The 26,520-nt window shown below is 30.5% G+C and overlaps 2 protein-coding genes across 4 annotated transcripts; both read right to left on the bottom strand.

Annotated features, from left to right (window-relative positions):
- Window positions 1–3,477: 3,477 nt before the first annotated feature.
- On the bottom strand, window positions 3,478–9,744 carry LOC114411683 (carbonic anhydrase, chloroplastic). 3 transcript variants are annotated; one of them, XR_003666512.1, is made up of 10 exons: window positions 9,476–9,730; window positions 8,551–8,609; window positions 8,273–8,422; window positions 8,129–8,177; window positions 5,533–5,649; window positions 5,373–5,426; window positions 5,150–5,235; window positions 4,472–4,577; window positions 3,873–4,095; window positions 3,478–3,688 (listed from the first exon to the last, which is right to left on the bottom strand). XR_003666512.1 is itself a non-coding variant. In XM_028375334.1 (10 exons), the coding sequence occupies exons 1-9, from the start codon at window positions 9,674–9,676 to the stop codon at window positions 3,931–3,933; spliced, it is 987 nt and encodes a 328-aa protein (XP_028231135.1). In that variant the 5' UTR covers window positions 9,677–9,744; the 3' UTR covers window positions 3,478–3,688; window positions 3,892–3,930. The 3 variants fall into 3 exon arrangements, 2 of the variants coding, with proteins under 2 accessions (XP_028231135.1, XP_028231134.1); XM_028375334.1 differs by having other exon boundaries at window positions 3,892–4,095; window positions 9,476–9,744; XM_028375333.1 differs by having other exon boundaries at window positions 3,937–4,095; window positions 9,476–9,744.
- An 8,287-nt stretch (window positions 9,745–18,031) lies between these two features.
- On the bottom strand, window positions 18,032–19,356 carry LOC114411682. Its single transcript, XM_028375332.1, has one exon. The coding sequence runs from the start codon at window positions 19,264–19,266 to the stop codon at window positions 18,460–18,462; it is 807 nt and encodes a 268-aa protein (XP_028231133.1). The 5' UTR covers window positions 19,267–19,356; the 3' UTR covers window positions 18,032–18,459.
- Window positions 19,357–26,520: the final 7,164 nt, after the last annotated feature.

Here is a 26,520-nt window from a genome sequence, read left to right as displayed (position 1 = left end):
TTTTATTTTCTGAAATATTATTTTGTTTCTTTTATCATTTTTAATATAGTAAAGGGTGTCACAAAGGATAAAATAGAAAATAATAATGCCAAAATTGGAATAAGCCTTGGTTTAGTCAGAAAATTGACATATAGCCAACCCTAACAAAAGGTGTTTGAACTTTGGATAACCAAATAATGAGACACCAGAAACTCTGTTTCAGTGATATCAGAATAATGCTCCTTCATTTGGGAAGTCAATGGTGTTACACAACCAAATTTGTTGGGGGTAAAAGCAACTGCTATTTTGTCAAGAGTCCCGTGCAAGATAGCAATGATCTGATGTGGGGGTTTTATTTTATTTTTTGTCAAAACTAAGTGATTAACATTCTTGTAACTAAGACCAAGCAGACCATAACTACTAGACCCTTATATAATCAAACCGTATTCGATTACATTAGTAAATACTACCTCCGAGATATAAGAAACAAAAAAAGGATATTTTTTTATCCTAATTATAAGAAAAATAAAATTATTTTATTGTTAATTTTTCTTTTTATTCCTAATTAACTGTGAAGTCTATTAATGATTACACTTGTTTTTACTTGAAAATGAATGTATTTATTGAACTGTCAATAAAAGTAAATATACTTATTGGTTGAAAAATTATCTTTCGAAAAATATTCCCCTCTTAAATCATTAATGTAATGGGTAGTCTTAGAATGTAATTAAAATTTATGACAAATGAACTAACTTAACCACTTTTATTTATATTAATAAATTAAATAATTGTTTCTTATAATAAAATAACAAGGGAGTGCTTCCATGTTAATATCATATTTGTCAAAAGACCGTATTCAATTGCTCGATATCTTTTCAAATGGCAATGCCTCCTTGATCCATATGGCATACATTACACACTGAATGTTTTTTCACACTATTTGCAAACATCCATGTAAAATCAAAATGTGTGTAATATTTCCTTATCCTATGATAACTTCTCAAGTGCATTCGTCTAGCATTTTTTATCACTCCAAATATATGAAAATAATGTTCATAGCTTTCAGTGGATTTTAAATTTTTTTTTTTTTTTTTTTATAAAAAACCCCCCAGCAAAAACTGAGACAAAATTCAAACTTATTGAGTTATTGTTCTTTCGTCTATGTATGACATTATTAATATGGGAACCATTATGTTCAATTGTTCATAAACCTTTCATTTATGCGAGTCTCGTGTATTTTCCTTCTTTGCATTTCTTGTGTTGAGAATGAGGTGTATGCAGTATTGATGTTATTTATGTAACTAGGCTAGCTACATAGTTTACAAAAATGTGAACAATGCCATGTGGACAAAAAGGAAGTGCTATTGAGGCATGCTTATGGTACGGGTATCCAAAACCCATTATTTCTTGGATTTGTTTTCCTGCCATATAAATGATCTGCAATTGGCAATTCCCTATTTATTTGACCCTTTCTTTTTGTTGAGTTGACTTGATCTCTAATGATGGGAATCAAATAAAAGTAGCAGAAGGAACAAGAAGTCACTTCTTCTCTGATGTCATCCAATTACCAAACTTTATAAAAGCTATCTAAGAATAGAAATACCACCATGTATCTAGCAGCCTCCAATTCCTCGTCAAAATGAAGTATTTTTCTTTGCATCCTACTTGCACTTTGAAGGAAAATCCCACAAGAACTTGGACAGTTGTTGCAACTGCAGCTACTTGGTGTCGGAAACAACTCATTGGTAGGGGAAATTCCTACAAACTTCACAAATTGTACTGATCTCAAACGCTTGTATTTATATGAGAACAATCTGATTGGCAAAATGCTGTTGAAATTGGCTCATTTAAGAAGTTCAAGTTTTGAGCATTTTTAATAACAAGTTAACTGGAAGAATCCCATTTCACCAAAAAAAAAAAAACTAGAAGAATCCCATCATCAATAGGAAATCTTTCATCCTTGATATTCATAGCATTGCATATCGACAAACTGAGGGAATATTTCCTCCTTGTCTTTATAATATGTTATCGCTGCTATAGAAAATCAGTTTAATAGCTCTTTTCCATCCAACATGTTCCACGTACTCTCCTCAATCTCCAATATTTTTATATTGCTGGCAATCAAATCTTAAGTCCAATCCCATCTTCCATTAGAAATGCATCTAACCTTTCAATGCTTGACATGAATGAAAACCGTTTCGCTGGACACGTTCTGAGTCAGGGAAAGCTACAAGATCTTCAACGTATGTCTTTGTATATCAACAACCTAGGTGACAATTCAACTATTGATCTTAGTTTATAAAATCATTGACAAAGTGTAGTAAGTTGCAAGTGTTGGATATATCCTACAACTTAGTCAACTATATCTTGGAGGAAATCAAATATCAGGAGAAATTCATGTGACAATAGGAAACCTTAGGCGGCAATTTATCCAAACCATTCATTTTCTGCCATTTTGCTATTTATTTCAAAATTTCAAAACTACAAAGCTAACCGTCTTCTTATCAAATTTCTGGTGTTGACAATTGAATAATCAAATCTGAGATCAAATGCCACAGCTATTTCAAAAAATGGTGTGTATGTTGTATGATGTACTCTGGTAGAGTTAATTAAACCCCCGGGGGAAGAACTGTTAAATAATTTTACCCCAGTTATATACTCATATGAATGCATCAATTCATCCTTCACGTAACATATATCGTAATTGGTCGTTGTAATACGCCATCTAGGCAGTGAACTTATTGTACCTCCGTTATTCTTGTTTCCTATGATTTTCCAAATTTTAATGCAGATTATCAAAATGCTTTCAAACAAAATCCATATTCACTATACCAAATTTTTATTTTATTTTATATTTTTAATGATTCATAAACTTGTCTTTAATATTCAGGCGCTAAATAGCAGAGAATTCTTTCTAAATTTGGTTTATGAGACGTCAAATTCATAATGGTAAAACTGTGAAAACTTCCATATAAAATATACAAATCATCGAGCATAAACAAAAGACACATGGCCGTGATAAAAAGTGGGCAGCAACAGTGTATGAGTTGATGCAATGATTGCAAATGTTTCAGAGACTTTGTATAAAGCTCTCTAATTTGTAATTTGTATAAAGTTCTCACTCATAATTTCTATTAACTTTTTTTTGTAGAACACATGAGTCCTTCAGGGAGACAATCTTATTCGACCTTGTGGGACCACTATTGAGGGTAAACTCTCCTGCTGATTAATTTAATACAGTTATATACTTAGCTTAGGACTCGAACTAAGACCTTTAGTTAAGTTAAAATAATTTCATACTAGTTGATTTTCACACTATCATTTCGGTTGACTACAATTTTTTATTTTCTTTTTTAATTTATAGTTGAGTCAATTATATATATATAAAAACGCTTGTTCCAAAATAAAATTTCCGTACTATTTAGCGTTGCTAATATAATTAACTAAGATGAACTTCTCTCACCTCTCTTGGAGTCGCGGACTATATAAAGATCAAGGTTGAAAAATGAAAATTTTATAACAAGAGGATTTCCAACTCTTATTAAAAGAAGATTTTCCGACATGCATAAACGCAGTTCATAGTTTCATATATATCTTTATAAATATCATATGGTGATGAAGGTGGCTAGGCCTCTTCATTGCAGATACACACGACCTCTAAGCATGGCCCCTATAGCTTCCAATGGAGAATGGTGGCCACATCTTTAACCTAACAAAGAAGAAAAATGCAGTGGTGAAAGACCATAAAAATATTACACGTTCCTTGAACAAAACGGATTGAACTTCAATTTGGAATAGAGGGTGATATGTGGAGAAATCTCCATATCCACTTTTATTATTAGGAAATTCAGCACATGCATGCATTATAACAAGAGCAATTAATTACAGAGTACATTTTAGATAGGAGAATACTTAGGGAACCAAGATGAGGTCATTGATAATGGTTGATGTTCATACGGAGAAAGAGGATGCAAGGCCAAACTGAAGGCCCCAGAGCTCAAAAGATCCTTTAACAAAGTCATAGTATCCTCCTTTCAGTGACAATGTTTTGTTCACCAAGCCATCTCTAACAAATGGGTAAGTTAGCAGGTTTCCAAGGGAAACATTCACAGATTCCTGCACATAAACAATCCAATTTAACTTGTAAGCATCACCTACATGGCTTTAATATGCTTCTAAATCGTCACACTAGAACATTATACTATGGACAAAACTTAGATGCAGCCCCTTAAGTGTTTTTAGTGTTGTTCTCTAATCAGAATTGGAGTTTTATCCCAATAATCCTCATAATAAGGGTCTGCATGAAAAGTCAACACAGATTACCGAAGTAAAATTTCAATTTTATTGGAGAGTTCAGAATAGTAACAAAAGTACTTATGAAACTGTATGTAAGTTGTGTCCTTATATTATGTGTTGAAGTTAAGTCTCTGAGTTTTGTGAAAAATATTAGAAAATATTTATCTAGCATGTGGCTTGTAATAATGACTCGCACCTTCTCACAGTGTGAGCACAACTCAGCAAAAGGGGCATCCCCATGCTGTGTCTTCACCTTTGCCTTTGCAGGCAAGCCAATTTTGACCCACTCCTCAATAAAATCACTGCATGAAACAAACAAACAAAAAAGTAAGATTTCTTATTGAGTCATGTGAGACCTTTGTAAATATACCTACAAAAAGAGAAATGTACATAAAATTTTCATCTCATAAAATCATGCATTGTGTAAATCATTTTTACATTGTTATTTAATTATCAACCACCAAAATTTATTGACCTTTGCAATAAATACATTAAAAATTATATCAAATATGATTTATGATTAAATGATAATACAAAATTAATTTAGGTTGTTGGTGGCTGAATGCATGACCATTAATCTCTTTGGATATAATTAGTGCATGCATATTTGCTTCAGTCTGTTTTGAAGAATTAATCACTTATTTTTACTAACTTTCTTAGGGAGTATTTGAAAAAAAGTGATCATTTATAAGAAACAAGTTTTTACTAAACACTCACTAGGTGTGACTAATTAAAATTTGCATTTATTTGCTTTATGAGAATTGATTCCAATTTCAAAAAGCAGGTAAAATTTGTGCATCAAACTATAATTAATGACCTAGGGTATATATATAATTGATGGGGTGTAATTTTTATGTAGAGCAAAATGACTTACGTAGAGTAGGTTCCATCATATGGGAAAGACAGAAGCCCCTTAATACCACCACAAGCACTGTGTCCAATGACCACAATCTCGGACACCTGAGGAAAAATTAGATATTGGTTAAAATTTCGTGACATTTTCCCACCAATTATTAATTTTTCATGTTAGTAACAGAAAGTACACTATGCCTGAAATTTTGTGCAGTTCATTTATGTTCCAATGATTGGTAAAATACCTTAAGATGCAAAACAGCATACTCAACTGCAGCCCCAGTTCCAGCGTATTTTGACTGATACACAGCAGATCGAGTAAAACAAAGAAAGTTTGAGCACCAAATTGAGTATTATTGTATTAAGACATTTCAATAAGGATTTTTTGATGTATTGGAAACATACCTGGTCATATGGTGGGACAATGTTGGCAACATTTCTGACCACAAAGGCCTCTCCTGGTTGGAAATCTAGCACATGAGATGGGCACACCCTTGAGTCTGAGCAAGCAAACACCATGAACTGAAAAAACAAACAAACGAGACAAAATTAGTTTAATAAAACAAAATTTTCTTTTTAAATCCGAAAGGGATGTTCTAGCTACTTTATAAATAAATAATTCATGAATAAATATGTACCTGTGAGCTCATAATGTAAATATTTTTTATACCGTTATTTAATCACAAATTATTATTATATATGATAAGTTTTGTTAACTATAACAATAAACATCTTAAAAATCATACCTACTATAACTCCTTATTTTTTGTAAAATAAATTTAAAAAAAAATTATTTAAAAATAAATAGAATTTTAGGAAAATAATGAGATTTTTGTAATTAAATAAATAAGGATAAATATTTTTATTAATTAAAATAATTGTTTTAAGGTAAATAAAATAAATATATGTTTTTAGAAAATAAAAAAATATTTTATTTATTCATTTGATAGGGAGTAAAATAAAATTATTTTTTATAAAATAATAAAATAAAAAAAAAAATAAAGTAAATAATAAGTTGAGAATACTCTGATTATAAATAGAGACATACTAAGTTTACATTTATTATATGTTTTTACGCTCTTTCTCCTTCTCAAATTTGATTTTCCTTTTCCCTCTCCCAAAATTTTCTTTTTTTCTCGCATACACTTAAACATGTCATAGTAAAACTACGATCTTGAACTTGTTAATCATTCGATTATCTTGAAATTGAACACCAAGTTCGGAATTCTTTTTTGCACATCCCTATTGTTGGAATTTTTGAAATAATGTTTGTGCAAAGAGAAATGTCCCTCGCACGAAAACAATGAAATAAATGTTTTAATCATTTCTCCTTCTCTCTAACGCTTAGAAACCCTAGCAAAGAAACCAGAGGAAAAGTTTGAGGAATCTTAGGGAATCGCTAAAGGACTACACACGTGAGCCCGCTTAGAGGTAAGAGATGTGTTTATCGCAATTGGGATTAGAATGAACATGTGTAAGGATCCTTAGAGATACAAATTGAGATTTATTTTGGGATATTTACTATATTGTAATTCTTCCTTTACGATTATAATTACGAGATTATTGTATTTGAAGGCCCAATTGATGCTCTGATTCAAATTCGGATCATAAAATTGTGACTAAGATTGTGTGTAAGTGATAAATTGAAAATATGATGAATTGTGAAATACATGTGTTTTGAGATATCATATGTATTGAGTTATGAGTTATGGATTGTGCAATCACACAATTGTAAGACCCTTTAAGGGTAACAAGTTAATGTGCGACGAGTATTGTGATGGGATCCACTGTGAGAATCCAACGAGTTGAATCACTTTGAGGCACGATGAGTTAAAATTATTTTGAGAACAATTGATGAGTCATGTGTTTTGTACAGTTCATAGATAGAGTCTGTGTGCTAAAATATTTTCTGGGTTGAACTTGAATCAAGAGGGAGAGACCCTGACGAACTCTTCGGAGTCTAGGCCTTGGGGTTAAATACACCCGATTTGAGTGTTCCTTTAAGCCTGTGCCGATCTCACATGGTTGGAGCATTCTTACAAAACAACGTGATTCTGACTCGTCTCCCTATGATTTTACCTAGTGAGAGTGATTTGACTTAGTAGTGTGTGGTCTGTCTTGTCGTGTATTCCTGGACGCCCGACAAGATTTTTCACTAACATGGTACCACATTACATATAAGATTGAGTCTTATTATATTTGTTACATAACGTTTGTGTATTGATAGATATTGATTGGTTGAGTCATATTATGTTTTTATCCTTGAATACGTGAATGATGTGAAAATGTGTGAGACGTCTGGTGTTCAGATGTGATGTTATGTGATAAGTGGTAGAATGGTGTGAGTTGTGTTTAAGTAAGCTGTATTATATTTATATGATATATATATATATATATATATATATATATATATATATATATATATGTATATATGTTGTCTCGTTTCTCTCTATTAGTTAGAAATGTGATAACTCATTTCTCGTGTGTTGTTTGTGTTTGAATCTTATGATAATCTCGAACTTTGTGTTCGTGGAAGCAGATGATTAGGCGAATGACTATAGAGAACCTCGTACTAAAGGATACTGGAACACGATGCTCTAATAGGATGTAATATTGAGACATGTGTTTCTGTATTAATTGTATGAAGTCCTGAACATGTAGTTTTTGTCATTTTGCTTCACATGCTAAGTCTTTAGTTCATTCTTTAGAGTTTTGAACAACATTGTTTTGAGTTGGAGATGTTTTCGTACCCTTAATAAGTTTTTAATTTGATTATTAACGTGAATGTGAATCTTTTACTCATGTGAATTTACTTACGATTTTATTGAATAAAATTGATTTAATTAGATTCCACATTTTATGTGTTTTTCTTAATTATATATATGTCGGGATAGAGAGTACTACACCTATCATGATTTCTAATTGGTTGATAGTGTAATTTTTTTTTACAATGGCAATGCCTGAAAATTAAACTCATAATTCATCACAGAAGAATAAATACCTTGGGGCTCTGGCCTTTGGCAAGTTCACCATACAAAGCTGGATTCTTGCTGTGGAACAATAATAATAACCATAATAAGAATGAGAAGGCTTAAGCTAAAAGAAAGGAAAAGTAATGAAAATAAGGTGTAGTGTGATGACTAACTCATATTTCTCCTTCTTGAAGTGAATGAAACCAGCTTTGATCCTGTCTGAGGCTTCTGATGATGGGATGCCATCAGATGATGATGTCCCTAGAGAAGCTGTTATCTGCTCCACTTTTTCAGCAGCTGTCGCTTTGAGTTCACTCTTCTCCCTATATTTCAACACAAGGCTACTCAATTTGCAAGGAAGCTACACATATATAGTGAAACATTGCATATTATAATCATATTATATTTTATTATATTATGCTTCCCATAATAGAGAGTGTTTGAGACTTACCTCAACAATTTCTGAAGTTCTTCAATAGCTTTCTCGTATTCCTTTGCCATATCCTCTCTCTCCAAAAAGAAAAGAAAAATACGTGTCAGTTTTTTTATAAAAAAAACTGGTAACAAGTGACTAGAAAATGAAATGAGAAACGAAAAGCAATTTTCTAATTATAAATTTCTCCTAATTAAACATGAAACTTTAGCATAAGTTAGTAACTATGATAAAATTCTGTTGAGTGGGAAAGGACTAAAGGAAAATAATATTCAGAATTCAATTATTATGAAAATAAATAGTGTCAAACCTCGGAAAAGTGGAAATTTGATTTTACACTGTCCGAGGATTAATTAGTTGCTATATTTGGTTGGCAAACCTGATTTTGAATGGACTTTTTCTTCTATAGTAGTTTGGATTTCCTTCTTTAATCGCCTTAGAATCCTCGCACTGACACACCTCCCCCATACAACGCTATTTGACGTTATATATATATATAGTTTTTATTTTCGGTATGAATTTTCTTCCTAATATAAATAATTTGTTAATTGTATGGTGCTGGCTGCCGACACACAAGTAGCAACCTTATACGTGGACCTTGTTAGATTATTAAGCACATGATCAACTAGCTAAGTCATGGTGACAACTCAAACACATATTGTGATCCAAAAGTGCAAAGTTTATGAGAATTTTGTGTCCCTTAAAATTTGAAACACAAAACAAAACAACAAAGAGTAAATAATGCATGTACTAACAATGGACAAAATGTTATATATGATAACTTCGTTAGTTTTACAATAACTATATATGCTAAAATTCATACCGACAATCGGTTAATAGGGTAAAAAAACGTTTACACCAGCTATGCATAAAAATTAAACTCAACAAGAAATGTGTAATTTGAATGCATGAATGATCAAAGTGTAGTGTTTGGTATATATACCACAGTTGGGGTGATGATGGGGGCAGGGGCAGCAAAAACAGGCCTGTCTTGAATGAGAGAGGGGAAGGAAGATGAAGAGGAAGGAGAAGAAGGAGTGTTAAGGGTTGCGAAGACGGAAGGGCGTAATGTGGCCTTCCTGAGAGAGGTTTTGGCTGGGGAGATGGAAGAGAGGCACCACCCGTTTATGGAAGAGGTTGACATTGTGCAATGAAGACTCAAATGTTTATGCTATATAGCCCTATGTAGCAATGGGGTGTGTGGCATGTCCAATCGGCTATCCCCATTTTATGTGACCTTTGGTAGATAATGAAAACGAAAGCCAAACAAAGGAGAGCTTCATTCCTATCCTTGAAGATGAGGTTTGAATGTAGGAGATTAACTACGAGAGAATGACCATAACCCTATGTCACTTTGGATCACCCACACCCACCTCAATTGTCACATACCCTTTTTGCCATTTACCTTCACAAACCATGTACAACACAAAAAATGGCCATAATTTTTTTAGGGGCACTAATTAAATTTGTTTTCTTGACTTTTGGGGTGCTTAGCACATTGTTACATATGGACCATAACATTGTTTTGTAGATATTATCTATGAGATTCACGTTAATTCTTATGAGAACATTCGGATAATTAAAAGAGAGAGAGAGAAATTGTGGTAGTGGGTATTCCAAGGGAAGTAAACTTAGTTGAGAGGTTTATTGCTGTAGGGTGCATGTACGTGTCTCCTTTCAATTTGTGTCTTGACATGCACGCAATGCCTAGTTGCCACGTAGGTGAAAAATGTAACTGTTTATACCCCAGCTGAAAGGGACAAAACATTGCATGCTTCATTGCACTTATTGCAGTAACTCTATGTTTCTATTCAGTGCTTTTGCTATAAGTGTGGAGGAATATGCATTCCATTTATGACATACACAATTCTATATACTATAATGCAATCCTTTTTCACTTAGTAAAATGTTGGATCATTCTATATTTCCTCTGGCTTGCGTGTCTTTTGTCTTCTGCATGAAGCTCCAAATCCAATATGGTTGGCTGACACAGAGTGACCCAACAATTCACAAAGTAAAAGGAAATATGCTTCCTTTTGCATTGAGGGGTGGTTTGATTTGTAAAAAAAATATTTAGCTTTTACACTTTTAACTTAGATATGCATAGGAAATAGTGATATGAACTTTTTGTCAGAGCTTTGGAGATTTTTTTTTCTTTACATTATTTTACTATAGGTGATCAGTAATCACAAGACTATATATATTTTTTCAGCCAATTGCAATTATATTACAGCTACTTTATTACATAACTGAAACTAGAAATGCTGCATATATAAGAGGGAAGAATAAAAATAAAAATAAAAATAAAATGTCGAAGAAAAGCCTCGTTTGTCACTATAACAGCCTCTTAAGGATGAACTTGAGTAAAAGTAGACAATTTGAATCATATTTACCTCATTATGATATGATTAATTTGACATAATTCTAACTTATTGTATTTTTTTATTTTTTTATGCAAGTATTATTGTACTGTCTAAGATTTATAAATGCGTGTAGCATTCAAAAATCGAATGCCAAAATTGACAAAACGATAAAAAAAAATGATTGAGGTAAATTCACAATTTTGCCATTAATTATAAGTGGAAGATTCAAGAAGAATAAATATATGGGAATTATTAAATATATCTTTGGAGCCTTTTCTATCCGTTGGTAAACCAATGGTTCATATGTGACGAACCAGATAAATCGGTTGGTAACCAAGCGTGGACCTAGTAGATAAAACCTTATCCCTTGAAGCTTCGAATTTGTGGCTCTGCATCTAAATACTGCCACTGTTGTATCTGTTGGGCTTATATATACACATACATAAGCTTTAAATAGTATAGTATGGACTCACATGCATCCATTAATTTTTCTGTCATATTCTGCAAGCATTACTAAATAATTTTCATTATACTGGAAAGGGCAACAAAACATTCAAGTGCTTGCTTGGAATGAATATGTTAATGTAGATCAAGTATTCTTTTATCACATTTAATAATTAATATACGCAAAATTTATTTTAAAAAACTTCTGATGAACACAAATCAGTTACGTCGAAATACAAAAGCAACACATGTTATAAATCCTAATTAATCTGATGCAATTTCCACAAAATTTTCTTATTTAATTAAATTTCTTAAAACACTAGCTAAAGAATAGTTTCATTGAAAATGTTATTAATGCATTGTCATTGTGATTTTTAATACATTCCTAATGAATTTTTTAAAAAAATGTTATTTTATTACTGATTCCTTAAGTAGTGCATGTGTTTAAAGTAATGATAAATAAGCCCTTCTACCAAATTTAAAAACACCTTAGCATGGTGGTGTGTAAGTAATTAATATTGTCTATGCCAATATTAATCGTGAATGTGCCTATAATAATATATGTGAAATTGATGAGATTTGAGAGAGGGAGGGAGAAAGAAAGAAACATACATTCTCACCCAAGGCTGCACCAGAATCATTGGCCAATCCCCATGACAGAAATTCTTTTTGGTCATTGTAATGTAATGAATCATGATCAAGAAGCAAGCCAACTTGGAGAGATTAATGTCAACAAAATTGAATTGAGGAGGGTTTTGCTTTTAGAGGAGATCGGTGCAAAGGTTAGAATAGAGTAGCTAGGAAGGGAAATACTGAAATAGCGTTGGTTTATGAAATGAGTGATGACCAACTTTGTTGTTATATTACACACCACAATTGTGATCGACCGTGCCATTTGATTTTGATGTCAACATTCAATGTGCACTATGATGAAATTATGTCAACATTTTTTCTTGTCCTGTTTCGGGTACCTCCCTCCACGGGTTACAAGAGTGGACATTAAGACTAGGCCATGTTGTACAAATGAAAAAAAAAACTAATTGAAAAAATACTGAAAATTAACTTATTAAATGATAAATATTTAGTACATAAAATTAACTCTTAAAAAATGATAGACCTAAAATGATAGAAATAGTCATGTTTACATACAATATATTCATATCAATATACAATAATTTTACATCAATGTTAATTTAGTTTTAAGGATAATTTTTTTTGGTAATCATATTTTAATTGTTTAATTAATTTAAACTCTTATAAATTTTTATTTAAAGATTAGTTACTTCAATTATATTTTCATTGTATGCATTCTACTATTAATTGTATCTTATATCTTGAAATATTCACAACAAAATTTAAAATAGAATAAAAATGATATACACTAAAATATACATCATTTTTTTATTATTGTAATTAATGTGGTAATATCATTGTGTATAAGTATTGTTATACTAATTGATTATAAATATTTTGAAATACAATGTTAAAATAGTAGTATAAATAATATAATTTAGAATGAACCGTGTGATATAAAAAATTCTAAAAAAATAATAGCAAAAACAAATAATAAAACCTCATCTTAATTAAAATAGTAGTATCCATTGTCCTTAATAAGCTAATGTGTATATTTAGTCGGTTAAATAATATAAATGTTTATTCTACTGATTAAATTAGTTTTCTATAATGTGACTAGCTCATAGTTCTATCATTTATTAGTAGGCAATACGATATATAATATATTAGAAAATAATTAAGTCGATTATTTAGTCATAATATTGAAGCAATTAACATGCACTCGATCAATACTAATTAACTTCCTGACAGAGGTTAACTCTTCTGAAATATACGTGAAAACTCGTTTCAGTATCACGATGTTAGGTACACATAATATTTTCCACTCAAGATGAAACAAACTTTGCAATGATCATTCAAGTTTGACATGAACACGCATAATCGGGGACAAACACGAGTTAGTTGAGTTTTCTTTTTTTACGTAGTTAGTTGAGTTCAATTATAGAAAGAGAGAGAAAAAAAAAAACCATTGAACTATAATAAAAAACCAATTAGTTCAATTTATTTCAGATTTAATTTTCTTTTCAACAGATTTTAAATTTTTTTAAACTAAATTAGTTCAATTAAGAATTAATTGATTTGATTAGGGTCATCAAATAAACAATCTATATATACTTTTAAAATCTCAATTCAAAAACTATGAAAAACGTCATAAATTTTATGATAGAAAAATACATAAATCAGGACCGTGATGTACAGGTGCGAGAGAGTATGCATACATAGCTACGCCTTATTATACGGAAAGAGACGTTCTTTTCACATCTCGTATACATCATTTTCGTATTTCATATGACAATGAATGGAGTATATATGACATCATCCTGTGATATGTAATCGTTTGTAATTGGAGATTGCACGTGTTAATGTCAATGTGACTAGATTCTGATGATCGTGGGGTATACATATATATTAGGCCCTATGTATAGGTTTTTGGGCCTTGTAGTAATGTATTAAGGGAATTACTTCCTGCACCTCTTTTTGCTTCCTGCACTTCTTACACGAGTCAGATTGACTAAAATACCCTCAACCCTAGCACATCCTCTTCCCTTCCAATTCCTATGCTTCCCAAGCACCACACTTTGCTTCTTGTCCTGCACTTCTTCTCCCTCCCCCTCCTTTTAAAGCTCAATACTCCCAACAACTACATTTTTTTTGTCATGCTTTTTCTCCCTCTCCCTCCGTATCTTGGTTTTTCCTCCCATTTTATTTCCTGATTGTATAGTAAGCCAAATAATTTTTTCCTAGATCACCTATTTTGGAATGATGTTAGTATTTTTCAGGATTTATTGTTCCAAAATGCATGTTGTGTTTTGGATTACTCAATCTAGAATTATACCAACATCATTCTAGAATATGTGATTAAAAAATGTTGTAGCATAGTTTTGTATTGAGTAATCCAAAATACAATATGCATTATGGAACTTGATGGTTGTCCTTGTGGTGGTTCTCCTTGTCCTTGCAGTGGTTATCCTCGAGGCGTTTGGGAGGCACAAATATTAGAAGGGAAAAGGAGAACACAAAAGAGGGGTGAAGTTGGAAGAAGAAAAGGACAAAGAATGCTTAGGAGGCACAAATATTGGAATTGAAAAGGAGAACATTGAACATGGGTGAAATTTGGAAGAAGAGAACGATTAGGGGAAAGGGTTGGGCGACACATGAATTGGAAGGGAAGAGGAGTAGGGTCGAGGGGTATTTTAGTCCATTTAAGTATTTATGGAGTTGTAGGAAGAAAAAGGAGATGTAAAGAGTAGTTTCTATGTATTGAGCTATTGGCCCAAACATTTGAGTGGTGATATTTCCAACATCCAAAATTTTTAAACATTCTACCAACAACTTGTATTTCTTTTATCTTTTCTCTTGTTACATCATATCATCAATCTTATCAATCATTTATATTTCCTCTTGTCTTATCTCTCTCAAGTTTCTACACTTGTCGGTGTCAAAATATATTTTTTCCAAACATTTTTCATAACATAAAACATGGATTTACTTCTTACTCCTTTTTACTTTTTGTACCTCTAAAAACCCACAAAAAGACAAAACTATCCCTCCATCCAACACCACTGTGCCTCACCTCCACCCAACCACTCAACATAATCACTTCATGCAAACACCACTGTACATAACTCTAATGCAAGGAAGAAGATGAAGATGGAGAAAAAGATGACAAGGGAGTGTTGGAATTGTAGGAGATCCTTATAAAATACCAATAATCACTAGAAACACATTACGTTAGATTATCAATAAAAGTTTTTGGAATACCTGAATTCATAATGATTGATCAAATAAATGCAGTGGAATCTAAATCTGTGTGTGATTTATAATCTATGCATTCTTCTTAGTATCTGTTACGAAATATTGTAGAGACAATGAATAACCGCCTAATAGTGTAACAAGTGATTTTATGGTTCTTCCTCAATCAGAACCTTTTTATTTCTCAATAGGACCTTTATAACTCTTGAGATGAAAAAAAAAAAGAAACTATATATGACGGTTCGATATATTGAGGACCATATCCTAACGTGTTAACCTAATAGGGTTTTCATTATCCCTTAATGGGTCAATACATACATTAACCCTTATGAGAACATTAACCCTTAATGGGTCATTGAATTTCATATTAACGAGCTCACTTAATTTAATCACATAAAATAAAACTAACTAATAATAAATAATTAATATAATTATCTTATAATATTAACCCATATTAATTATTGGAATAAAAAATTCCAACATAAAGATGTAAATCATGACCCCGTTTTGAAATGGTGAATCCGCAAAACACTAACCTTTTCAAAACTATACTAACATGCTTCAAGAAAAATCTTTCTAGAATTATACTAACATAATTCGAATTGTATGTGTAACAATAATAATCAATTTTAGCATGAATGATTTGTGGAGAATCCTTACTTTGTTTAATTTACTTAACACATGCAATTTCTTTTCTGTGATATGTCTTGTGATTCTTATAGCTTCTAAAAACATTTACTAAAAATACTTTTATTCAATATCATTATTTCAATTTATAGAAAGCGAGAAACAACATTACGTTTCAAGTGCTTTAGAATTTTATCGAAAGTCCAAACCAATTTCTATGCAAAAAATTAAAGAACCTTTACAAAGTACACACTTTATATTATGCGGTGCAACTTTTTTCTTTGGCGACCAATGCCTGTATTAGAAGATAAACTGAGACCCTCATAATAAAGGATTAAAGCAACATCACCTCCTAAGAAGGTACCACAGAAGGCTATTTATCCGCATTTGACGTTAGCTTATCACCTAGTCATTTATGGTTTATGTTCCTCGTCAACATTATCATCATTGCATCAAGGTCTTTAATGTTATGCTTGTTGAAAAGTCCTCAAACGCCTCACTTTCATTTTTTTTCTCCTACATATCTTCTTTTTTAGAGGCAATCCTATTTAAAATGAACACTAAATATAAATATTTCTCCCAATAAAAATCCGACCATTAATTCATCATGAGAGATTAATTCCTTCGGCTAAATCCAACTCCTTTTTTGGTACTTTCAATCTTCACATCTTCATCAGGACATGCCCAAATAGAAGCCATAGTTTTAAAGCTTTGGGAAAGCGAATTCTACTCTCCCTTATCTAGTTATGTGCCAAAGTGCAATTTATATTGCTAACCACTATGATAGCTTTGGGTTATATTTTGGGTAAATGGAATTGTGATAGATAATCACCATCAATAAAAAAAATGACCTTACTCACTCTAGCAGCGAAGGTTGTCTTTAAACTTCAGCAAAAAATGTGTCAAAAAACTATATTACGTTTTTTTTTTTTTTCATTTCGGCAATAAATTTCTTTATAGCAATTTTACCTTCTAGTCTTTCCTTCTTCCTTTCAACCAACCGGTCAATGACTCATGACCCAATTGGGTATAGCTCGTAATAGAATGTAAATGTCAAAACACACTTTTTAAGACATACTTTCTAAAGTAAGAAATTATTACTATGAGTGGAATGGAGTTTGGAAGAAAATACAAATTCTTTTCATTTTTAAAAACAATTTTATGAGTTAGTGAAATTTTTTTAAGTTTTACATTCAGAATTAATTATAAAAAAGAGTCTCATAAATTATGTCATATTTATACCCAAAAAAAAATATCGCATCATAGATATTCATGTATGATAAATTTATCATACTATTTTTAAATTATCATTCATCATAAATTATCAATTTTTAATAATTATTTTAGATGTTATATTTAGAATAATTTAATCGATTAATCAATAAATCATCTTTTCAAACAAGTCTTGTTTTTATTAAGTAATAGTATAAATGAAGTCACTTTTGAAATTTACACACTTTGGAATGGGTAGCAAATTAAGGAAAAGACTTTAAATCTTCAATATATACTAAATTCCAATCAAATTGTTTGAAATTTAGAAGTAAAGGAAATCATTTTGGAAATCACTTTATCCACTAATAAATTGGAATGTTACCAAATCATGTATCTATTTCCTATGCAGTATATATATATATATATATATATATATATATATATATATATATATATATATATATTTGTTAGAATGTTACGAATTTTGGTGGATAACTAATCTTTATCAACAAAATTTATTTAACCTTTTCTTATAGCAAAAAATCTGACAAAATCAGATTTTTTTTTTTCGATTATAATTTTTTTTATTTATAAAAAAAATCCCATTTAAGAAAATTAAATTCAATACCATTTGAACCAGCTATTTAATTTCTTCTTTTGAATACATAATGTGTTCGGTTCTGGCTTTGATAACTTGTCGCACTCATATGAATTTCCACGTGACCACGTCCAATGCGCATAGGCTAAGGCCACTACATATTGCTTCAAAACACACGTGTCACGTGACATTGAATGAGAAACTGAACATGTATACATACAGTAAGTATTTTGAACATACACATTAGGCTTAATTAAACACCAATGGTCAACAATAACTCTGATGAACAATTTTGATAGAATAAACAATAATGAAAATCATTTTACTCATATATAATACATAAAAAGTAAACTGAAAGACAATATCAAAACAAAATACAAGACTAAAAACAGTATTCAAATCCAAAACTTAACCATGAAAGTATACTCAGTAAAAGGACTTGTCACTATTATTTACATGGTGACACGTTAACTGTAAACCAAACAAACCCTCCAAAATAAAAAAAAAAACACAAACCTTCAGTTTCATCGTTTTCCTAGCTTTGCAACTGAATCTCCACATCGTTCAGTTACTTTTGCCTATGAGACTATCATAACAAATATAGTCACCATAGTATCTTTCATTTTCAGTTCAACTTACTATACACAGAATTTTGAAACCAAATCTAATGACCCCCCAAATTGAACGCAAAAGAAAGAATGATAATGTTTTTATAAATTTCATTTTACCACCAACATTTGTAATGGATATCCAAATAAGCACTATGCAATAAAAGTAAAAGAAAAAGAAAATTCAAAACCTAGTTTTTTGAGCTCATAATTTTGTTGTTCGTAGAATTATCATTAAAAAAAAAATTTGTCAAAAGTGAAGAGGGAATGCCTTGCCCATGGGGTTGAGATTAACACAGAAACCAACCAAATCCTGTCGATACGGCAAATATGACCGTCGTTTAACCTCTCTCCTCATTTCTCTGTTCCGAACATAAAGCGCTTCGTGCGCCGACACCGCCGGAACCGCCGAAATTCTCTTCTCGCCGCCGCCGCTACTCGCCAGAGATTTTTTTCCGGTCTCCGATTTCGTTCCCTTCTTCGCCGAATTCACTGACGACGGCGTCAGGAACACCACCGACTCCTTCCCCTCGCTGTTGCTTCGCCGCAGCAAATCCAGAAGCTTCCACCGCTTCGACAACGACGATCCCGTCGATTTGCTCTTCCGGCACGGAGACGCAGGCGCCGGCGGCGCCTTCCTCGGCGTCCACACGCAGTACGTCCCTGGCGGAACATTCTCCAGCTCGTCCTCCACCTCTGACGACGAGCACGACGGCGAAGAATCGTCCATCAGCAGCTTCCCGAGCGTGATCTGAATCGCCACCACGTCGTCCTCCTCGCCGGAAACTCGCCGTTTTACTTCTCCTCCGTCCTCCGCCGTGGCAGTGGCGAGGTCGCGGTCGAAGATCGGGAACGCCGGAGTCGCGTTGTCGTCGACGAAAACTCCGTCGGCAACCTCGCGAAACGCGACGAACTCGAAGTCGGTGTCGTTTTCTTCGAAACGCACGTCGTCGTTTCGAGTTACCTGATCCGCGATGTCGTCGAGCGTGTTGGAGGAATAGGCGCTGAAGCTTGGACACACCAACGACTCCATCACACTCTCTTCTTCTCTCTGCATTTTTTTCTATTTTTTTTTTAAATTTAATTTTATTGTTTTGTTCTGTTTCTGTTCTAAGAAGTAAGAAACAGGTTTGGTGGTATTTATATAGGGAAGAAGATGGAAACAAAGAGCGAGCAGCCACTGCCACTGCCACCGTGTGTCTCAAGCATTAGCATGATAATATAATAATTAATTAATTCATTCATTCATTATTATAATAATAGTAATGGATGATGATGCTTTGTTTTTGTTTTGTTATACGTTTATATTTGTTATTCTTAGAAGTAGTAATAGTTAATTTATTAGTGATTAATTCATTATGATCTGGATTCTATGATGATCTGGCTTTGTTGCCCTGGTTCACACCTCTCTTGACCTATGACCATATGGAACATTTTTACACTTTACACATATCACCTCATGCATGTTGCATATTGCCAAAGTAAACCCTTTTTTTTTTAGTTTTTTTGTTTTATTTTGTCGCCAAACAACTGTCTTTTAAGTTTGTATTTATATATTTGTACAAAAGAATAAGGAGAATGTCTGGCTGGTAGGATAACAAAAAAATTTCTTGTTTCATTTTTAGATATTGATTTAGAATTCAACTTGAGTGTAATAATATTTTTTTTAACTTTCTTATCCAATCATATATTGTTATATATAATAAAATTGTTGATTTTTGTCACAAGTGTTTTAAAAGTCATGTTTAGAATTATTTGTAATTGTTTGATGGGATAAATTTTTTAATACTAATAATACTTGAAAATTTAAACTCATGTTTAAGCTGTGCGTATACAAAAATTATTAAAAAAAAAGTGGAAAAAAGGATTATATAATATAAGGCAAAATACTATGTCTTTTGGGTCTCTATTTTTTTTTATCAAAATTAATCTCAATCCCTATATTTTAAAAACGATAGTTTTAATCATCTTACTTTTTATAATTAGGGATTTTTATTTCTTTTTATGAAACTTAGAATATTAGGATGAGTGATGAATTCACCAATTAGTGTTCATTTTTTTATGTTATTCGTTGAAAATTTCAATTTTGATTTAGTAACGTAACGAGGAAGGTAATATATATACACACACACATATAAACGCGATTATCTTTGTTTTCACACAGCAACCAACCTTTAGTTTGTCTCACTGCTAATATTTTTCACGCTTTCTCCGATTTGGTGCAAAGTGTCTTCCACTGGAAAAACATAATTATGAAAACTACGTTTTATAATTTAGTGTTGGCTTAGGGAGAGTGGCTATATATTCAGAATAGAGAGACAGGTGAGGTTGTGTGAAATAAATGAGTATGCGTTTTGGGGGGCTATTGGAAGTCTTGATCAAGAGCGGTGCGATATAAATTAGGTATGACACATGAAAACGGCAAAATGTGGATGGCTCCCTATATTGTTTCTAGATTTGATTTTTTAAAGGCAAAGTATAAACTTTAAGGGGTTGGTTGATGAGGGATCTTCCAATAAATACTTGGGGTGATTAAAACAAACAATCAAAAAAGCGCTTCCCATGGTCTCTTTTAGTAAGAAAATGTGATTGATTGATTTGGTTATATATTTCTGGTTGTGGTTGTGAGTTTCTTTTAGCAAGAAATGCGATGGATTACATTTCTGATTAGGTTAAAGATTTGTGATTGTATTTTTAGACTTGAGAGTGTCCACAAATTTTCCCGCAAAATGTTCTTTTTTCATTACTTAGTTTTTGTGGGGGAGTATTAATTGTTGGAATATTATTAAGTTTAAGTAATTTTTAAAGTATATAAATTAAAAGAATGTACTTAAATTATAAAACATATATACATATAATTAACTTAGAAAGAATAAAGATTAAAATAAAATATATTTAATATTATTTTAAATGTATGCATAACTAATTTTTTTAAAAATATATTTACAAGAAAAAATAGTCAAGAATAGTATATGTTATTATTCAAATATTAAAAATTTAACCAATTCTAATAATATATATATATATATATATATATATTAATGTTATGAAAAAAATTGTGGTGCATCTCTATCTCATGACAAGTTTATCATAAAACCACCAAAGTGTGAACAACACTTAAAGTCATTTTTGAGGTATGAACAAGGTTAAAATAAATAAATAAATAACTAAAAAAAATTGACGGTATCACAAAAATTGAAGAAAGGAGAGAAAACCTCCTAAAATATTGGCGGCAGCATCAGAAGTTTAAGTGTTGGAATTTTGCATATAGATGTGAACTTCTTTATCAACTTTTTGTATCCTAATTTTGAGAGAAATTTATTTAGAAAGAAACTATAGTTTCCTAGGGAGATTCTCTTGGTGTAATTATTCTCCTACTTTTTTTTAAGAGAAAGTGTTATTTTTCTATCCTTATATTTAAAGAGAAGTTGTTGTAATAATTTTTCATTTAAGGTAGTTTTTCAATTCTATTTTAGTTATGTAATATTATTTCAATAACTCCGGTACCAGGCACCTGATAGTGGTACCGAAGCACACAATTCATTGGCCATTATTCACGTCGTGACTATTCCAGTAAAATTGGGCAAACAACTTTAGCAAAAAAAAGTTGATAAAACCAAGGCAACAAGATATGAGGTTGGGAAGTTCAATTAGATTAATGTCTCGTGGAAACTAAAGATAAAGAAAATTTTGAGATAGGAGAATTGTTAATTGACATTGAAGGCGGTCAATGTTTTAACTAAAGTTTCAAATTTAAATTTTATGAATGAAAAAAAATATTGAAAGATGAGATTTCATTAAAAATAAACAATCAATTTTTTTGACAATGATTAATGTTCAACAATGAAAAATTAACAGATATTTTGAAGTAATATCATAGTGATAAAAAATATTAAATTTACATTATATGAACAATTTAAATGTTTTATTTTTTGCTAAACTTGCAAAATAAGATTTTAAAATAGAAAAAAATGAATGAGCGAAGCTTGAGTTTAATAAATTGGTATGATAAACTCATCCCCAATATAACAAATAATAATATTGCCAAATCCCTATCCTTTGATGTTGTCGAACTATTCTTGAAGAAGATTCTATATAGACGTAGATCAATATATAGAGTGTGGTTACATTAATTAGGGATCAAATAATGGTATATCAAAATCTTGAAGAAAGAAGAATTTCAAATGCTACTACGTACCATTGTGGCATAAAGATGACACTAGCAGAAAGATTGTTTAATTAAACAACAGGAAGAATATAAGCAAAGATTCTTGAAGCAATACATTGATGCCTCTCATCTCAAATGACAAAGAGATTCAATACAACAAAGCAACGATTGTTTCTGAAGGTAGAAAATAACTTACTATAATGTTTTGGATTGCCGTTTCATTTGAATTGATGTACTAAAAAACAACATTCAAATAACCCAATAGAAAATATTTAAGAATAATTAATTAAGAGTATACTAAAAACTATCTAATTATAAAAAGGAAATAATAATAAATTAATAAGAATAATTATAGAAGGCAATAATGATCTTCATGTATATATATATTGATATAATTAGAATAGTGTGATCAAGTTTGATTAGTTAGACGTGGCATGGTTAATTTCTTTCTATTAACTAAGACGTGCCATCATTTTATTTTATCAAACAATTCTAGTCAGCATCCTAGACATGCATGCATCCACCCGAGCCCATCAATCCACATATGCCATAATGTACAATTTTGGCTATCAAATGCATAAAACAATAAATTGTCCAAGTTTTTCCACTCCTTTTGCTTTCGGGGGAACGAATAAATTTTTCCGCATTTGAAATAATTAGATTGATAATTGAATACGCCAAACTTGACCCCTTAGGATTGTATTTACCATATAAAAATAAATAATTTATAACTTATTTAACTAAATTATAATGAAACTAAAATTAAAATTTAATTTATTTAACCAACTTATAAATTTATTTAATCAAATTAAGATATTTAATCAATAAACTTATCTTACTATCCCATGACTAAGAAACTATAAGCTACTTAATTTGGTTAGCTTATACTGTAACTTTTTTCTTTTATTTTTATCTTCACTATTTTAATATGTTTCTTTATTATTTTTTAAATATATTCAAAAAGTTAGTAATGAATTAAAATTCATAAAAAAGTAAAATTATAATTATTTAATAATATATTTTTGTTTTTAAAAAATAAGATTTACTAAAAAGTTATATGCATATTTTGTTTCATATTTATTAACTATCTTAATAACTAATTTTATCAAACACTTCTAATTTAATAAATTAATTTATAAGCTTTCAACTAATGAAATATAATTGATAAAAAAAACTAATAACATACGAATTTCAAGTTAATTTACAAACAATATACTAACCTCTAAACTTTAAACTAATTTATTAGTTAGTTTTGTTAAATATAACCTAAAAAGTTAGCAAGCCATTTCACTTCTAGAAAAAGGTTACTTCACTTCTCAGCCTACAAGAACCTCCTTTTTGACTGATATATAGTGGGAGTCTTTGTACGTTAAAGTTTAAGGTTCGTTATCCTTTTTTATAAGTCAAAAGGAAAAAAATAAAAGAGATTTTGTTTCTTTCTTCAAATTAAAAGGAAAAGAGTGATTAGTGATATAAATATTATAATTTTTTTTACAGGGTTTTAAGAATTTTTGTAAATTTATTATTTCTAATATTTGAGAAGAAAGATTAAAACAATCTTTGTAGGTTCTTTAAAAAACATGATTATTGTAAACAAAATTAAACATATATTTTGAAGAGAAAAAATAATTATGCACTGTCATTTAATCATTTAATCACATATATAAGCATTAAATTCTATTTTTAATTAAAATATTTTTTAATATATAAAGACTTAAATAAAGAGATCCTTATATTGTAAAAATTATCTTAAAAATTATATTAATAATAATTTATTATTGAATATTTCACTGTGTATCACTATTAAACTCTACTGATGAAAGAGATATTGTTATTCATGTATATACTTTCTCTTTCTGTTGGCCTTTTTTTTTCTACTTTCGTTGACCCTTAAAAAACAAAAAATATATAGCTTGAATCCTTAAAAGAAAAAATAAATAAAAGGAGGAGAGTTGACAAATAAAAATAAAACTACCTCAAGTTATTTAAATAATTAATTTTACAAAGATAGTTAAATTAGTTAAATTTAAATAATAATATCATAAATTTAATTTCATTACAAAAATATCAATAAAATTCTTAATGACACTATTTTTATTTTAAGTAACAAATTTTTTCACCGACAAATATCCTTATATTGTTAATAGGCCAATAAAGTATTCATTGACAGGAAAAAATGAGTACGCATCTCATAATATTTAGGTTTAAATTTTAATAAAATACAATAATACCATTAACAATAACAAGTTTAATAAAATATAAAAGATCAAGATATAAAAAAATTGTAAATTAATGGACCAGTCACGATTTTCAGTTCGATCGATCAAACCCCTAGTCTAGTTTCAAAAGTTATGGGTACAAATCAGAGATTTTTTAGAAAACAATCCTATTGGATAACAAACCCTTACTTTAAATATTTAACACTATTTTAAAAAAAAAGCATTTAACACTATTACATGTAAAAGACTTAAATATGAGATTATTAGTTAAACTAAGTTGCAGCAATCTGCATCGGTTGATACAAGCTTTGGTGGGGTGTGTTTATATAATTCGTTACTATTAAAATAGTTGTAAATTTATGTGTGAAAATTAATGAAGAGTCTTTTCCTCTTGATAAATCTCATAAATAGGAGCTAATCAATTTACCTATGTATTCTAATTCTCGTTTGCTGTTTTTGTGTTTCACATCCCATGATTCACGAACACGAGTTTCGTAATCTTTTATCGTAATTAATTAATATTTTACGTAGAGATTCTTCAATATTCTCGCGCCCCAAATTCTCCTAACCCAAGAATATTGGGTAAGTGGGAAAGTAAGTCCAAACAGTTGGGTAGCATGCAATGATGACAAATGAAGTTTCCACATACCACCATTTTTCTGAAAGCTTGAGTTTGAAAGTGTTTGATTTTAAGTCCTCGTTGATTAATTCTAGATTGAATGTGCCCATATGGTGGACTTTGTCTAGAAGAAATATCTAATCCAAAAATGTATGTATATCTTTTTATATCTTGATGAATGAGAAAGGGTGAGTAATATTAGTTTATTAAGCACATGTTGGCATTTCCTTATATACTAGAGATTAAGCTCAAAAATCAAAACCTCACTTGGGAAGAAACCAGATAATTGAATATATTATGCCATTTTCAGGTTTGGTAAAGCTTGATTTCCTTGCATATCTTTGAAATACTGTTACTATTAATTAAGCACAAGACCTGGTGTTCTTGAAAGTCGTCAGAAACAATTTATTAAAATATTACATTTTCAAGCACAAAATTTTTAGAGTTAGATGTGTGATAAAGAACTTTACAAGATTTCACAAGAGGTTATTTTTTAATTAACTTTATGATTTGACACAATGGCATAATATTATTGTAGACAAGATAAGTACCCACCTAACCATTGCTATAAGTTTAAAAAAAGAAAAAAAGAATTACGGACCTATATAGCTATCGGCCTTCACATTAATGTTTAAGGCTTGGAACTACAATATCGAACTTTCTATAGGATTAAGTAAAAGTCACCGCAATTAATTAAGTGTAAACTAGATTGAGCTTGAATATACATTTTTGTATTAGCTAGGACGAAAATTTCAAAGGATATATAATTTGGGCGTTATTTATTCTTTAAATTCATACCAATTAGGAAACACTCTGAATATATATAAAAAAAATACCAAGGAAGCACTACTACTACTGTTTTCCATTAGAAGTAGGATAAGAGTTGGACATCCTTTTAAATAATAATAATAATAATTATTGTTGTTATTTAAAAGCATGTCCAACTTTTATCCTATTTTTAATGAAAAACTTATTATTATTATTATTATTATTATTTGAACTGATATTGGGCTCAGCACATTTAGGGTTCACCCAGTTCTGCCATTCCGCCTTGTTTTATTTTTTGTTTTCCCCATTCAAAAGATTCTGCATATCCTTATCATGAATGAATGTTTAGGCAAATAGTAATTCTTATTGCTACATTCTTGTTATTAATTTGGCAACTAAAAAGTTACATTTTTTTTAAAAAAGAAATCTTTTATGGGGTCTAAATTAGATATTCTTCTAGAAAACACTTAATCATACAGCAATTTAACCCTAATAAAAAATATACAAGAATAATATTTATAATCAATGATGGACACT

This window comes from Glycine soja, chromosome 5 (assembly GCF_004193775.1).
Source record: "Glycine soja cultivar W05 chromosome 5, ASM419377v2, whole genome shotgun sequence".
In the NCBI taxonomy this organism is placed as follows: domain Eukaryota; kingdom Viridiplantae; phylum Streptophyta; class Magnoliopsida; order Fabales; family Fabaceae; genus Glycine; species Glycine soja.
The sequence above is the reverse complement of the archived record's forward strand: the minus strand, read 5'-3'. Positions and strand labels throughout refer to the sequence as shown.

Bases quoted from the DNA above. Each gene is read 5' to 3' on its own strand.
- LOC114411683 (XM_028375333.1), bottom strand. From the start codon at position 9,676: ATGTCAACCTCTTCCATAAACGGGTGGTGCCTCTCTTCCATCTCCCCA. The intron at 5,650-8,128 runs GTATTTATTCTT...TTGTTTTTTCAG, and splicing joins CCAAAGGCCAGAGCCCCAAG to TTCATGGTGTTTGCTTGCTC. The intron at 5,236-5,372 runs GTATTTTACCAA...ATTTTTCCTCAG, and splicing joins ATGCTGTTTTGCATCTTAAG to GTGTCCGAGATTGTGGTCAT.
- LOC114411682 (XM_028375332.1), bottom strand. From the start codon at position 19,266: ATGCAGAGAGAAGAAGAGAGTGTGATGGAGTCGTTGGTGTGTCCAAGC.